At 43.4% G+C, this 15241-nt stretch overlaps 1 protein-coding gene across 14 annotated transcripts in view; it reads right to left on the minus strand.

Annotated features, from left to right (window-relative positions):
- The window catches only part of BAZ2B (bromodomain adjacent to zinc finger domain 2B), a 284396-nt gene that overhangs the window by 251129 nt on the left and 18026 nt on the right, over positions 1-15241 (minus strand). For 3 of the 14 annotated variants that reach the window (XM_053260392.1, XM_053260382.1, XM_053260533.1), the window contains exon 1: positions 12065-12273. The exons of 2 other annotated variants lie outside the window; for them this stretch is intronic. In XM_053260392.1, the coding sequence (XP_053116367.1) occupies positions 12065-12218 (154 nt within the window). In that variant the 5' untranslated portion in view covers positions 12219-12273. Of the gene's footprint in view, positions 1-11763; positions 11964-12064; positions 12282-15241 lie in introns of those variants that run through there. 9 more of the 14 variants (XM_053260444.1, XM_053260433.1, XM_053260482.1 and 6 more) reach the window with 7 other exon arrangements.

Raw genomic sequence — 15241 nt, forward strand, 5'->3', positions numbered from 1 at the left:
TTTGATTTGTTAGGGTGTACCTAAGTGCATCTCTCACATGAGATCTGGAAAAACATAACGCCAAAATGTTATTAATGCTGGGGCTTCGGCTAATATGGAACAGATTATACATAACATTTCTCTCAAAATCAGAACTGGGAATTAAGTATGGGAAGTCAGCTTCTCTAGCCAATAGGGGTTGGGAATTTGGCACCCGCTCTGCTCTCAGCTGCCAGGATGGACAATGTTTGTTTTTGCTTCCCTAAGAGCCAGTTCTTGGAGTGGTGATGATGTCAAACTTGGCCATGTACTACAGTACTATACTGGCTGTCTAGTAAAGTGGGCAAGAGATGAAGGGGAGAGCTAGATAAATAACGTATAAGAGAAAAAGGCTGAAACATAAGAGCTAAATGACAACCATGCAATTTTATTTCATGCCGCTTACAGGTTTTAAACGTATGGCCCAAGAAGTATGTCAGCGTTCCTAGCATATGTCATTGATTATAATGGAGAGTGGGAGCTCATATTACATACCACTGAGCCTCTTGCTGTCATTAGTGAATACTTATTCTGGATTTATTTGTTACAGTGCTCACCTTGTACTTCTATTTACTTTTTCTGATCTGTGACTAGCACAGACTAGACCTATGTGCTTGCAATGACAAAAGCAAGGTGGAAAAGTAATTGCATATTTCTAAAAATGTTGTAAACTGCAATCTAGATCTCCCTGGCAGGAGTGGCCAAAATACCATCATGTTTTAACTATTAAAGTTGGTAAGAATACAATCTACCAAGTTCAGAGTATACGCCCATGCAGGAGAACTTTGCAGCAGATTATGCCCAAAATAGTTATCACGGATTGAAACATTAATTAATGTAGAAAAACCACCTTGCTTCTGGCAGGGCCAGAACCAGGTTGTGCTGGACCCTGGAGCAAGATATTGGGCTAAGCTCCTACCCTACTGACAGACTGGGCCTCCATGTCTACCTCACAGCTTATTAGGCAGCTCTTCCCCCTCTCACCCTCAGGCAGTGAAAATAAGAGTTCCAGCCACAGCCCTTTCGTGGCAGCTCTTTTTCCTCTCATCTTACGAGGGTGGAAGTAAGAAGAACTACTGCCACGGCTGCATCCTTTGGCGGCAACTCCCCCACTCCACGTTTGGGTGGATGGGAAAAATAGGAGCTACACTAGAAGCTACTGAGTGACATGACAGCAGTGACAGCTACTCTCCCTTCCACCCTTGGAGGATGAAAGGAGTCCTGCCTCTCCCGTCAGCCAATGGAAGCATCCCCCAGGTCCCTGTGTCACTGGCCAATGGGGGCACCTGCAAGGTACAGACTTGCAGTGCTAAAAAGCGGGTAGGCTAGTTGGGTGGATGTGAGCCATCCACGATGTTGGCCCTAAGATACAGGATGCCTAATGGCAAAAGATATAGCTTTGCAGACATACTACTGAAATTTGAAGTAAGAGAAAAATGGGATGCTGACAAATGATACTAGAAAAAGCAGAGGCACAGCCACCAGAGGTTTTGAAAGCGACCAAATGCGCAATGGATGCACATATTCAACCTCTGCAATGCTAATACATCAAGATGCTCACATTTTGGAAAGGATGATCATAAGTTGAGCTGAGCATTGTCTGAACCACTTATGGGACAGGGAACCCCCGTGGTGTAGTGGCTAGAGTGCTGGACTAGGACCGGGGAGACCCAAGTTCAAATCCCCATTCAGCCATGAAACTAGCTGGGTGACTCTGGGCCAGTCACTTCTCTCTCAGCCTAACCTACTTCACAGGGTTGTTGTGAAAGAGAAACTCAAGGATGTAGTACACCGCTCTGGGCTCCTTGGAGGAAGAGCGGGAGATAAATGCAATAATAATAATAATAATACAAGTCATTATTCTGGATTTCTAGCTTAGTGCTGAAGCAGAGTATGCAGACGTTCCAAACAAACATGCCTTAGAAGAGTTTATATGGTAGTGATTCATAATTTTACTACACCGAGGGAAACTGTTCATTTTAGACCAGACCTACCTACACAATGTGTGACTCACCAAGCCCAACATAGCTCACCAGCCACATATTGTGTCCTACCTAGTGCTTGACAACTTCCCTGGTTTTTGCAGGCCTCCCCCTGTAGCAAAACAAGGTTTATTGCGTCCCAGGTGGCTGCAGTCAGTTTGGTGGCTCACAAGCTGTGCAGCAAGGCCTGCTTCATATGCTCTTTAGTACACGTGGGAACTAGGATAAGGCCAGCAGTTTTCTAATGCTCTGATTATCTTATAAAACTTGAATAGTGATAAGATGTGCTAATTTTTTTTAAATAAGCATTGGCTTATATCCAAAGCATAGCCTACACTTCACTGAGCACAAAGAAGCAGCTTTACACTTGATAGATATAGAGCCAGTGGTACTATAATGGTTACAGTGTTTGGATTAGACCAAGGAAGTTTGGGTTCAAATCCCTATGAGCCACAAAGCTTTCCTGGGCAATATGGGCCAGTTCAGTTATTGTCTCTTAACCTAGTCTAACCTACCTCACAGGGCTGTTGTGAAGAAAAATTAGGTGCACTATGTATACTGCCATAAGTTCCTTGAAAGAAGGGGAGGATACAAATCTAATAGACAATGTGGCAAGACTGCTCCTGAACGGAACCACTGCAGTTGTGAAAAGCCCATATGTTTGAATATTTCCTCACCAAAAGGGAAAAAAGCCCTATACACTTAGAAAACTGGCACAGAAAACTATGCCACAGAAAAGACTATGTTACAGCCATAATGTCTAGTTTTCTATGGACACAAAATGTTTTATATGAAGGAGCATTATCTCACACAGTTCCCCACCTACACAATGAAGTGGCACAATCCAGGAACAGTTTTGCCTGTGATCTGCTGTTTCTGCAGACAGCAGAAATATAATAATTCTTTCCCAACTATCCAATTGTATTTGACAAGTCAATAAAATAAAGTTATCTTTGTTCAAAGAACTGCTGATGTCTGATAAACATAACTTTATTTGTACATTAGTTTAAAAAGTTATGGAACAACTCCAGCAGAAAATTACTATTCCTTTTCAGATTTACCAATCCAAAATAACATAAAGTTTTTTTATGAGACAGAAATGTCCACGTTTTATTGGGCCAAATGTTTCAGTTTTCTAAAGGCTGTAGGATGTGCCCAATAAAGTTTCAGTGGATTTAATGTTTAATATCTCATGACTGTTTTCCAACTGCGAAAAGGTTACTGACATCTTTCCAACTGTCAGCAAAAGTTAGTTGGCTCAGACATGTATTAATAATGTGATTTAAATGATATTAAAGAAGGGTTGGTAAAAGTTGACTTAAATCTGTCAAACAGGTTTGAATCTTGCTAATCTAGTTTAAAATATGAAAATGAATAGAAAATCCATTGTAAGCTTGAAACCCAGCCAAAAGCTTTAAAAACATATCCTCACATGCATTACAATGAACGCTATAAAAAAAGGCTGTATAATCTGCAGTCTTCATCTGAATCAACAGTTACTGATTAAAATAAAAAATCCTACTTTTATTAGTGAAATTACAATCAGTTGTGCATATGGCAGCCATGCAGATGAAACAATTTTATGGGACATAGACAGATTTTTGCTTTAAAACATCTAAAACTAAACTAAAATATTTGAAACAGCATACTTGGAAATTAAAGTACAGTACCTGTTTTACATTGGTCTAGCAATCTAATGAAAGGGAAGGGAAATGTTAACACAGGGAAATGTTAAACTTCAATGAGCTGGTCTAGGTTTTGCTACACAGAGCAGTGCTGCCTTGGTAAAATCTGCCCCCGTTATTAAAAACCATGGGACCGGGACCATCACAAAGTATATTTTCTTGCTCCTACCAGCAAATATCATTGACCTAGATGTGCTTGGGGAAACTTAATACATGTTGGCATCGTCTTATGCAGTTAGTTCTGACAGACAATGGGTTGGGTTGTATTCTAAATTGTCTAAAACAATCAGGAAACACTCAATTCACATGGGAGAGAGCAGCAGTTTGCACCAATCTACCTGCCCCCCTACCGTTGTGTCCACACATCTGCTCCCGTGGGTTGGGAAACCCTCCAGAACAGGTTGGCATGTGGCACAATCTGCAGCCCTCTGTGCAATCTTGCAGAAATTGAGAGGACCCACAGAAATTGTCTCCCTGATAACTGCATAGAAGAATCTTGTACTTGGAGAAGAACTTCAGCTACAACCCCATTAGGAGGAAGTCACTGCAGAAATACCCATCCCTGTGGCAAATAGCAATTCTAAACCAACTTACTGAAGGAGTTCTATGAAAATATATTCCGATCCTTCCCTGTTAAAAACCAGTGCAACCTTCACAAAAAGTCCGCAGCCAGTAAACTACTACTGCACTGTTTGCCAATGTGTTTCAGGGCTCAATTCAAGGTGTCAGCTTTGACCTTAAAAGTCCTAAATGGCATGGGGCCAGAATGTCTCAGGAATTGCCTCCTCCCATATGAACCTGCCCAGGAACTTTGTTCTACATCCAGTGTACTCTCAGTATGCCTGTTGACTAATGTGTGGCTGGTGGGTACAATATAGTTTCTTTTCAGTTGTGGAGCCCAAAATGCCTGGCCTCTGTTGCCCACACACAGGTAGTCATCACAAACAGTTTTATTCCAGTGGGTATGAAGATCTGGTTCATTTAACAATTGGTATATTTTGCACCTACTGCTGCTTTTAAATCATTATGTGTTGCTTTCTTTTTCTTTCTTTCTTTCTTTTTTATTATTAAAACTTTTATACCGCCCTTCCAAAAGGCTCAGGGCGGTTTACATTAAAACACCATTAAAATCAGTTAACAAATAAAACAAAAATTATAAAGCATAAAAACAATAATTAACAATTAAGAACATCGTAAAACAACAATTAAATAGTCAGAATAATTTAAAAACAAGTTTTTAAAAGCTTTATACAGTTGTATTATTGACTAGTTATTTCAGGCCCCTTAAAATAACGGGCGCTAGGGGAGTTGTGCGCTCCAGGCCCCGCACCACCATTCCCCCTCCTGCCGCCGTCAGCCTCCATGCCACGGCCGGTCTCCCCGGCCAGGCAAGGGCCCCCCGCCACCGTCGGCCTCCCCTTTTCTGCTTCCCCCGCCGCCTCCTCACCACGTACGTCCGCGGCCATGGCCGCGGCAGCTCTGCCACCACCTCGCCCGGCTTCTTCCTCTCCCTTCTTTTTTTCGCCGGCCAGGCAAGACCCGCCTCCGCCTCTCCTCTCCCCGCGGCTTTTTTGCGGCTGGGCTGGTTCCGCCGCTGCCGCCTCTGCCCTCCCCCGGTCTCCGCTTCTCCTTAATTGTTTTAGTGGCAGGGCTGGTTCCGCCACTGCCGCCTCTGCCCTCCCCCGGTCTCCGCTTCTCCTTTATTGTTTTAGTGGCAGGGCTGGTTCCGCTGCTGCTGCCTCTGCCCTCCCCCGGTCTCCGCTTCTCCTTTATTGTTTTAGTGGCAGGGCTGGTTCCGCTGCTGCTGCCTCTGCCCTCCCCCGGTCTCCGCTTCTCCTTTATTGTTTTAGTGGCGGGGCTGGTTCCGCTGCTGCCGCCTCTGCCCTCCCCCGGTCTCCGCTTCTCCTCAACGGTTTTAGCGGCAGGGCTGGTTCCGCCGCTGCCGCATCTGCCCTCCCCGGTCCCCGCTTCCAGTTTCTGCTGCTGCCGGACGGGAGCCAACATGGCCGCCGTGTCCCTGCGGCCGTATCTTTCTCGGACGTTCTGGGCATGCGCAGAGCGCATCCCCAGAACGGCCGAGAAAGACACGGGCAGGGACACGGGATTACACTCAATGGCTTTATTATAGAGGATTGTAACGTTCAACATTTTGAACTGTTTGTAAATATAAGCCATCCTGAATATATTTAAATATAGAAGGATGTGATATGCATTATAGCATGAAATAAATAAAGCACATCTAAACTCAAATTTAGTAGAAAAGGCTAACATCCAGCTCAGGAAAGCGCAGCAGGAGCTACTTTGAGATCAGCCAAAGGCTTATCGAGCAGCAGAACACATGCGCAAGGAGAGGGGAGAGTGATTTTCACTGCTCCCCACTCCCTCCAAAAGTGTTCTTTGGCTTTCAAAGGTCACACAGCCTTCAGGGACATATTCCTGGAAGCCAAAGAGCACTCTTGGAGGGAAAAGAGAGTGGCGAAAATAGTTCCTCTCCCCCTGTGCATGCACACTGTGGCTCAACAAGTCTTTGGCTGATCTTAGAGCAGCTGCACTGTCACTGTGAGGGCAAAGCTGCTGCTCCACTCTTCTAACACTGTGCTGGATGTCAGCCAGAATCTCTCAATTTGAAGTCAACAGCACTTAGGGATGGCATGTTTGTCTGCTAGTACAGGCAAATGTAAGAGAAAGAGAAGGGAACTATAATATTCTGAATGGAGAGTCATTATGTAGATACAGGAACAGGAAATACAACAATTTTAAAACTGGCAAAAATAGATTGGTGCCTATTGTTTCCTAAGCAATATCCCTATGAACACTTCCCATCCCTCTCCTTCTAACATAATTTCCCTATGCTGAGAGGAAATAGTAAAGGGGGTCATCCTTTTGACTCTGCCCTGGTCCCCTACTTTCTGCTCCTTCTTATTGCTTCCCACTGAAGCCTTGAATTCATGCCACCAGTTCTACAGGGCTGGCCCATCCATTAGGCAAAATAGATGGCTACCTAGGGCATCAATGGCCTAGGTCACAGTGAGCCAAAAGCAGGGCCAACTCACCCACTAGGTGGCCGCCTACGGTGGTAACCTGTGGGGTGCACTGTTGTACTCCTGCACCCCTTGTCCGCAGGGGCACACCACACCCCCATGGGTAGATACATGCACCTCCCATCCAAGTGTATGAGTGGGTGGGTAACCGAGTGGCACTCCCCATCCCCATTGCCCACTCAGCCACCCCCTTTCTCTCCTTGCTGCCTCCATCTACCGCTCCTGCCACATCTGCTGGACAGCTGGCCCACCACAGCATGTTATAAACACATTGTCATGTCACACAGTGATGTCATTATAATACACCACAGCAGCCATCTGCCCAGAAGCAGCTGGTGGCAGCAGAAGCAGCAGCAGGTGAAGGCAGTAGAACAGCAAGGACAGAAAGTGGGCAGACAGAAAGAAGGGCAACAGGGACTACCTGCCTGCTAGAATGATGGGAACTGCTGAAACACCTACCCATTTGGATGATAGGAGGTGTGCAGGTGAAGGGGGTGGGGGCACCAAAGCTAGGCTTCACCCTGAGCACCGCACCAGCAATCCTTGGGCCACTCCTGCAGTTCTTACTATATTCATATTGTGCCTTTCCTCCATGTTGGAATTCAAGGCAGTGTGCATGGCTTTCTCAGATGGTCTCCCATCAAAGCACTGATGAGACCCAGACCTGCTTAGCTTCAGCAAGGTTGCTGCATCATGAACCTTCAAGACCACAATCTGGGTCTTAGCACGTATAGCATGCATTCAGGGAAGGGAATTCTGGGGACCAGCATCAGGCAATATTCCCATATTGGTCCTTAGATGCTGGTGGAATGATGATATCACACTTGAATTTGGGCTCCTGGTATTGATGTTGTCATCAGCTGTGGTTCAAATGCTTAGAACGGTAAGCTGATATTATAAAAACCTCTCTTAAAGTGAGTTTATTTTAAATCTTCTAATAAAATAAAAGATCCAAAATGGGCTCTCATTGTGAATAGAAAATGTTTAAAGACCACTATGATAACTGTTCAAAGATGGGACCCTGAAAAAAAAAGACTAAGTTACAACACTGCTGTTTCTATACCGATTTGAAAATATGTTTTAAAGTGGTATCTCAGATTTATCCAAACAAATAAAGGAATATGAATAATAAATAACTTTCCTAGCTCAAGGAAGTTTCTTCAGGCAACTATTGTTTCCATTTCAGCTCACAGCTGTAAAGCATTAACATGCTTCTACCATTTCCTAATCCTTCAGCCATTGGGGCTCAGGATGATGGAAGCTGTATACCAACAACACATGGGGACTCAAAGCTGGGAACCTCTGAACCAGTCCATTTAAAGTAACATGCTTCTACCAGCTCTGTTGTGAAAATGCTGAACATGTCGTATTTTGACTGTGAACACATTTAGAACTAAGCTGCCAGTCAAAAGAATAGGCATAATCACTGGCAACAGATTCACTTTAGGAAGCACAGTTTAGCCCAAATCATTTACATATGATTAACACACTGATTAAATTCTAAGATATTGAGACAACAGTCCTGCCCACTAAGAAGGCTTGGGCCTATACAGAACTCAGTCACATTGCATCATATTACAGCATGTTTAGTCCAGGCCGCAGCCTGTGAAGACTAAACATACCTAAACAAAGGTCAGAAATAGGATTTTTATGGCATCTCACATCACTTCAAAACCATGTTTGAGCATCCACTGGCTGTGTAAGCAAGCTGTAAGACTTGTATCAGGCCTGGTATGAATGCACAGCTTGGCCAAGGGAGGACCCCATAGGACGAAGCCTCTTTGGACTTCACTAAGAAGTCATCTAGTTGGATCATATAACTGATCCTGGGCCCAGTACACCATATGTGTTAGTAAATGCTTACATAAATGGTTGACAATGAGCTTTGCCAAAGCAGAGCTTCCAGAGAACTGGAAGAGATAGTGACATGGAAGTCTTCTGGGGGACTTCCACAGTGTGGGGACTATCACAGAGAAGGCTCAGTTGACAAACATACCTTCTCAGATAGCAATATGAGGAGCAGAGCCCTCCTGGTAGATCCTGTCAAGCATGCAGATTCAGCTGGGAGCAGGTGATCCTTGAGATATGTAGCTCCCAAACCATTTAGGTCATTAAAGTCAATAACCAGCACCTTGAATTGTACCCAGAAACAGTTCAGCAGCCAGAACACTCCCTCAGGATAGGTATAATGTGCACACTGTGGGCAGCCCCTCATTCCACCCCATCTGCAGTTGTCATGGGCAGTCCCACACAGAGCATGTGGAAGTTACCTAAAACCCATATAGCCAAGGCATGGGTAGCAGAGACCAGAACTGCTGTCTTAAAGAAGGGTCGCCCTGGTACACTAGCCAAAGCTGTGAAAAGGCACTCTTAGCCACAGCAACCACCTCATGATGGCTGAAGAACCCCCAAGCAGCATGCTATTCTTTCAGAAGGAATAATCCAGTCCAGAATAGTCTGAACTAATAGTCTGATCAGCTCTCTTACTGACCACCACCACCAGCACTTCTGTCCATTACTGTCTCTAGCTCCCACTTCAAAACATCCATTGACCCCCTTGATTCAGATGAGATCACAAGATAAAGATGTGTTCCTCATTAAAGCCTATAATGCCTATTTTCATAGCAAAGGCATAAATATACAACACATCTCTCTACATCCACAGTAATCCCAAGGGGGCGGGATTACTGTTTACTCAGCATTTTTGTTATTCACCAAGAACAAAATGAAAATTAAAAAAATAAAGAATGAAGGCAAATGAGGCAAATGTTAAAAACTATTGGCGGAAGGGACGATATTGTAGGTAAATGCAGCTGTTTAGAAGTAATGGGAGAAAAACTGTATTTCAGGACACATATTTGCAGAGATGAAAGCAGCTCATTATTTGTATTTTACTTTGGATTTATGCACCTGTGGTTTGGTACAAAAATGAAACTATTTTTTAAAAATTCAAAAGAAAAATGTGGGCTGATGAAAAGTAACAGTGAGGAAGAAACCAAATTGCAGGACATGTAATAGAAGGAGTGCAAGTAGTTAATGCTCATTAAAATCCCACTGATCAGTTGACTGGTGGAGGAAGCGGGGTGGCTAAGTCTAATCTCCCACTCCTGCTCCCAAACTCCAAGAGTTCAGGACAGGCAATGGCAGCAATCCAACAACGAAATGCAGAATAAGCAATACATAATGGTGAGGCTTCACCCAACTTATCACATGTTGCAACATGGACAGCCTGCCATACAGCTGATCAAAACACAGCTGCTCTGCCAGAAAAAAACATGGCAACCTCACTCGATGTAACAAGTGCTCATAGGTATGCACTTGCTAATAATTGAATGAAAGTTTCATCACATGTTTGCTTGTCATACTGGAGCCCTGCCAGGAAAAAACTGGCAATCTTGCAGATACATAATGCAGTGTTTCCCAACCATTACTATATGGAGCACAATTTTAAGCCTATCTTCCTTAAGGAAAATAAGCTTATGAGATTATGAGCATTATGTGTGTGTCTCTCTGTGTATGTGTCTGTATCCCTCTATCAACATCGCAATGCCTGGACCAATATGAGCCAAATTTACTATAGCTGTAGTGACACCTAGGGACACCTCAATGGCATAGTTTGTGATGATGTAATGATGATTCAAGATGGCAGACATGTAAATCTTTAAGGTACGTAGGCTAACTTGCGAATCGCCTAACCGATTTGAACCAAATTTGCTACAGCTATAGGGACACATAGGGACGCCTCAATGGCTTAGTTTGTGATAATGTCATCCACCCTGATTCAAGATGACAGACACATAAACATTTGAGGTGCAAGTGGGCTATGTTGCTGATCATCTAACCAATTTGAATCAAATTTGATACAGTTGTAGTGAATGATACATACGGACACTTCAAAAGCATAGTTTGTGATGATGTCACCCACCCCAATTTAAGATGGTGGACACAAACGTTTGAGGACCAAGTGGGCTAATTTGTGAACTGCCTAACTGATTTGAACCAAATTTGGTAGAGTTGTAGTGAGTGACACAAAGGGACACTTCAACGGCATAGTTTGTTACAATGTCATCCACCCCAATTCAAGATGGCGGACGTGTGAACGTTTGAGGCACAAGACAGCTAACCTGTGAATCACCTAACGTATTTGAACCAAATTTGCTACAGCTGTAGGGACCAGTATTCCCTCTAACAGGGATTCCCAGATGTTGTTTACCAGAACTCCCATAATCCCCAGATGCAATGGCTTTTTCTTGGGGATTATGGGAGTCAACAACATTTGGTAATCCCTGTTAGAGGGAAAACTGGTAGGGACACATAGGGACACCTTAATGGCATTGTTTGTAATGATGTCATCCACCCCAATTCAAGATGGCAGATGTGTGAATGTTTGAGGTGTAAGTGGGAACAGATTTGGACAAAATTTGGTACAGTTGTAGAAACACTGAGGGACACCTAAGGCATAGTTAGTGATAATATCATCCACTCCAATTCAAGATGGTGATACATGAAAATTTGAGGCACAAGTGGGCTAACCTAACCAATTTGGACCAAATCTAGTCCAGTTGCAGGGATAATGAAAGGGAAATGGGCAGATTAGTTCTTACTAATCTTTTGTCGATAGTGGCCTTTCACCAGACCACAAGACTGTCACTGAAACTGTATTAACAATCAAAAAAATTGCCACTACCAAAAGTCCTGTTTTTAAAGAGACAAGAGGGAAAATACCAGAATGCAATGTTTTGACAGAGAAGTCAATTGTATTCTTCAGAATACATCAGTGAGTGAATTTGATCCATTTTAGAAAAAAGCACTAGAGGAGAGGCACCCTAGGTTAGCACAGTACTAAATGGCATTTTTACTGTCACTTTTAAAAAGATCTTTAACTAGTAGGCACTTACAAAGATATATTTCATTTCTAAAGGACTCCTTTCTCCATAATCTTAAAAATCTCTACGGTGTAGGTGTTAGTAGATTTTTGATTCCTGGAATTTCTAAGAGGTTCCCAGCCAAACTACCACTTTGAATTTCTCTACTCACAGCCAGTTGCTGAAACCCACAAAAATAAAACTGCTTTCTCAGCTTTCTTGTGGAAGTTGAAACAGCTACAACCAAGTAGGCAATAGTTTCCAAATCTTGAGCTTATTCTCTGAGATAAGAATTGTTTCCATGGAAAAAGAGCAGAAACATGGAAACAAACCGGAGATTGTCAATTTCAGTTGCAGGCCTGATTCCACTTCCATTTCTGTTTCCGTGGCAACCAAGGTAGCATCAGGGAACATTTTACAAAGTACAGTAGCAGGAGGGAAATATTAAGGTCATTCTCACAACCTAAGCTTACCTGGCCAGGGGAGGGACGGGGAGGGGGCAGGAGCCATCCTGACTTCCCCCACACAATCTGAACCGCTCTCGGGCTTGTTAGTGCCATATGTCCACACAATCAGCACGCGGCAGCTCTGAGAGCGGCATGGGAGCAGGAAGAAAGCAGGCTGCATCCTGCATCCCACAATGCACCGCACAATGAACGTGGTACATTAGGAGATTCCCCCGGAAGCCAGGAGCTCTAAGCACCTGACTCTGTGTCTGCTTGGGCTGCCTACATGACTGGGCACCTAGCTAGAAGGGGGGGAAGCTCGGACTACCCAGTGAGGCAGCACCGAGATCAGGCCCAATCCCGGCACTCCACACAAGCAGCCCTACTTGGGTAGGGCTGTGCAAGCCCGGGTAGGGCTGTTCGTGTGAACAGCCTCATTGGCTTTCATGAAAATCAACAGCTTTTTCTTCTTCAAAAACTGTCTCATCTTAATGTAGCTACTAAATGAGTGACTCCGTGGACAATGGAGTCTCCAATTCTAATCATGGTAATCTGGACATAAAATGCATTGAAAGAACTGGCCCTTACAACCAAGCATGCATGTTTAGAATTGAGATGTGTGTGTGCTTTGAAACACACAGGGCTTCTACTGTACAAGAAGAAGAAGAAGAAGAAGAAGCCTGTGCTAAAGACTACTTCCATCACAATTCATATTGAAAACAGTACAACTAATATGTTTACATATTAGTTAATTTATATTTGAAATTGTAACAATCAATACGCTTGCTATGGTATCACTTCTCTCACTTTCAACCACAATAGATAATACTCAACCCCTTCAAAACCTCCCTGCTTCAAATATCCTTCCATAAAGTTTAATTGCCTTTGAGTTTCCAGGATGCAACCTGGAGATCATACAAGTGTCCTAACACCACAACAACAGTGAAAATAGAGGTTTCTTCTACTTCCCGATCCCCTATCCACACGCTCTCCTTCCTGATGGTCAAGCAGTTGTTTTATTTTGCTCCACAGCAGATAGGAGGAGACCGTGGGCAAGAAGAGCAAGATGTTAGAAGCCATGGCTTCATCATCTTTTGGGGCAGCAGAATTCTAAAAGAGGCACCTATGACCTCTGCACTGCAAGCTGGCAACTAGAATACACAAAACGCAAAGAGAAGCCACACATCATTTCATTACATAATTTTTCTATCAGATATATGTAAACTCAACCAGGAATAAGGCATTGTTCAAGCCTCCTGTACATTAATACACAGGCCTCAAGTTTTTAATATATGGAAGCAATAAGCTCCTGGTAGGGTGGCAAATGGAAAACAGGCAGGAGGTTCACCTCTGAAATTTGCCTCAGAATCATATTCCTGACACATAGCACTGGCTAAATATTACTGAACAAACGTCCTAGCTGTAGTACTCACACTCAGGAACATTTGAGGGTCATTAGTTGCCAGCAGAGTTACACAAATGCTGACCGTCCTAAACACTTGTAAAGGCCTCCCCACAGCAGTTTGGAAAATTAAAAGAAAAAATTGTCCACATGTAACAGTATATTTATACTCTTCAAAGGATTATTTCATTTATTTTATTTTTCAGACTTGCACATTTGAGTGTCACATCCCCATCAAGATCCAGCTGTCAATCTACTTGTGTTACAAAGATCTGATGCTGCTGCTACAGAATTAAAACATTTTCTCATTACAATATCGTCTATAAATTTAATTATTGTTATAGCCCTGATCTCTACTCTCTCAGACATCAGAATGCAGACACAACCACAGTTATAATCTTAACACATTTATTTTCATACCCTCATCATATATCACACAGAAAACAAACATTTTCACCTCACAAAGTAACTAAGGACAAACTAACTTTTTTCTTTTCTACTTCTTTATTATCTAGCTCCTTGATCTCATGAGTCTAGCAGTATAAACAGTCCAGACAACATTCCCAGATCTAGTGCATATAGTTGTGAAAACTGCATTTCCTTTCACTCAAACCACAATGTTGCTGGGAAGTTTCTGGGGAAATGCTGCATTTCCCACTGACCTCAATGACTGTGAAATGAATGTGTTGCAGATCACAGTTACGCTAGTGTTTTTGTTACCTACCGCATGGTGCTTGTGTCATCACTGCAAAAGTCTACATGTTGCAAAGTGTAAATGAACTGTCACTTCATGAAGCCTTTTTCATGCATCATCTTTAGTTGTTCTAGTGCCCCATCCCCCAATACGGATGGAGACTGTGCACTTCTGCAATCCAGAGTTGATCCTGAAACACACATCTTCCTGTTTTAAAAAACTGATACCCCTCACCATTATATGCAGACAAACATACTGCATAGTGTTATTGATGCTAGAACAGAGCTAGCAAAAATATTTTATCACTTACAGTTTTGTGTGATCTGGACAAACTCTTATAAAGAGTATCTTGCAACATACTTGCAACATACTTGGGAGAGCCAGCATGGTGCAGTGGTTAGAGTGCTCGACTAGGACCAGGGAGACCCGAGTTCAAATCCCCATTCAGCCATGAAACTAGCTGGGTGACTCTGGGCCAGTCACTTCTCTCTCAGCCTAACCTACTTCACAGGGTTGTTGTGGGGAGAAACTTAAGTATGTAGTACACCGCTCTGGGCTCCTTGGAGGAAGAGCGGGATATAAATATAATAATAATAATAATAATAATAATCTTTACATAAATGGTTTGGGACTTATGAATCTGAAAGATTTCTCTCACAAATCTATCCTTACTCTGACGTCATTAGTAGTAGGCTTGATGTGTGGTGTCTGCCTTCCAAACTGTGGAGGGAGAGGAGGCACAATCAGGTCTTTTCAGCCTCAGCGCCCAGACAATGAAATTCTTTACCCCAGAATGTTTGGCTTCCCCCTCTCTTCTGTACCAAGGTGGACAGTGAAGATTGTCTTGTCTGAATATATTTTAATGCTCTTATTAAGGCTGCGTTCTCACAACCACTTTTCTGTCCCCAGAGGTTAGCTAGGATCAATGGGTGAGCCCAGCACATGATCAATATCGTTGCTGGGTTGCTGCAGTGCCCACACAATCTCGGCTAGCGGCTCAGTGGACTGCGGGAGCCATTAGCCTTTAGGGACCTGGATGGAATCCCAGGAGGACTCACACTGCCCTCACACTGGAAAGCCCACACAATGCACAACTACACACACATCT

The sequence above is a fragment of the Hemicordylus capensis genome, chromosome 1, assembly GCF_027244095.1.
Source record: "Hemicordylus capensis ecotype Gifberg chromosome 1, rHemCap1.1.pri, whole genome shotgun sequence".
NCBI classification, from domain to species: domain Eukaryota; kingdom Metazoa; phylum Chordata; class Lepidosauria; order Squamata; family Cordylidae; genus Hemicordylus; species Hemicordylus capensis.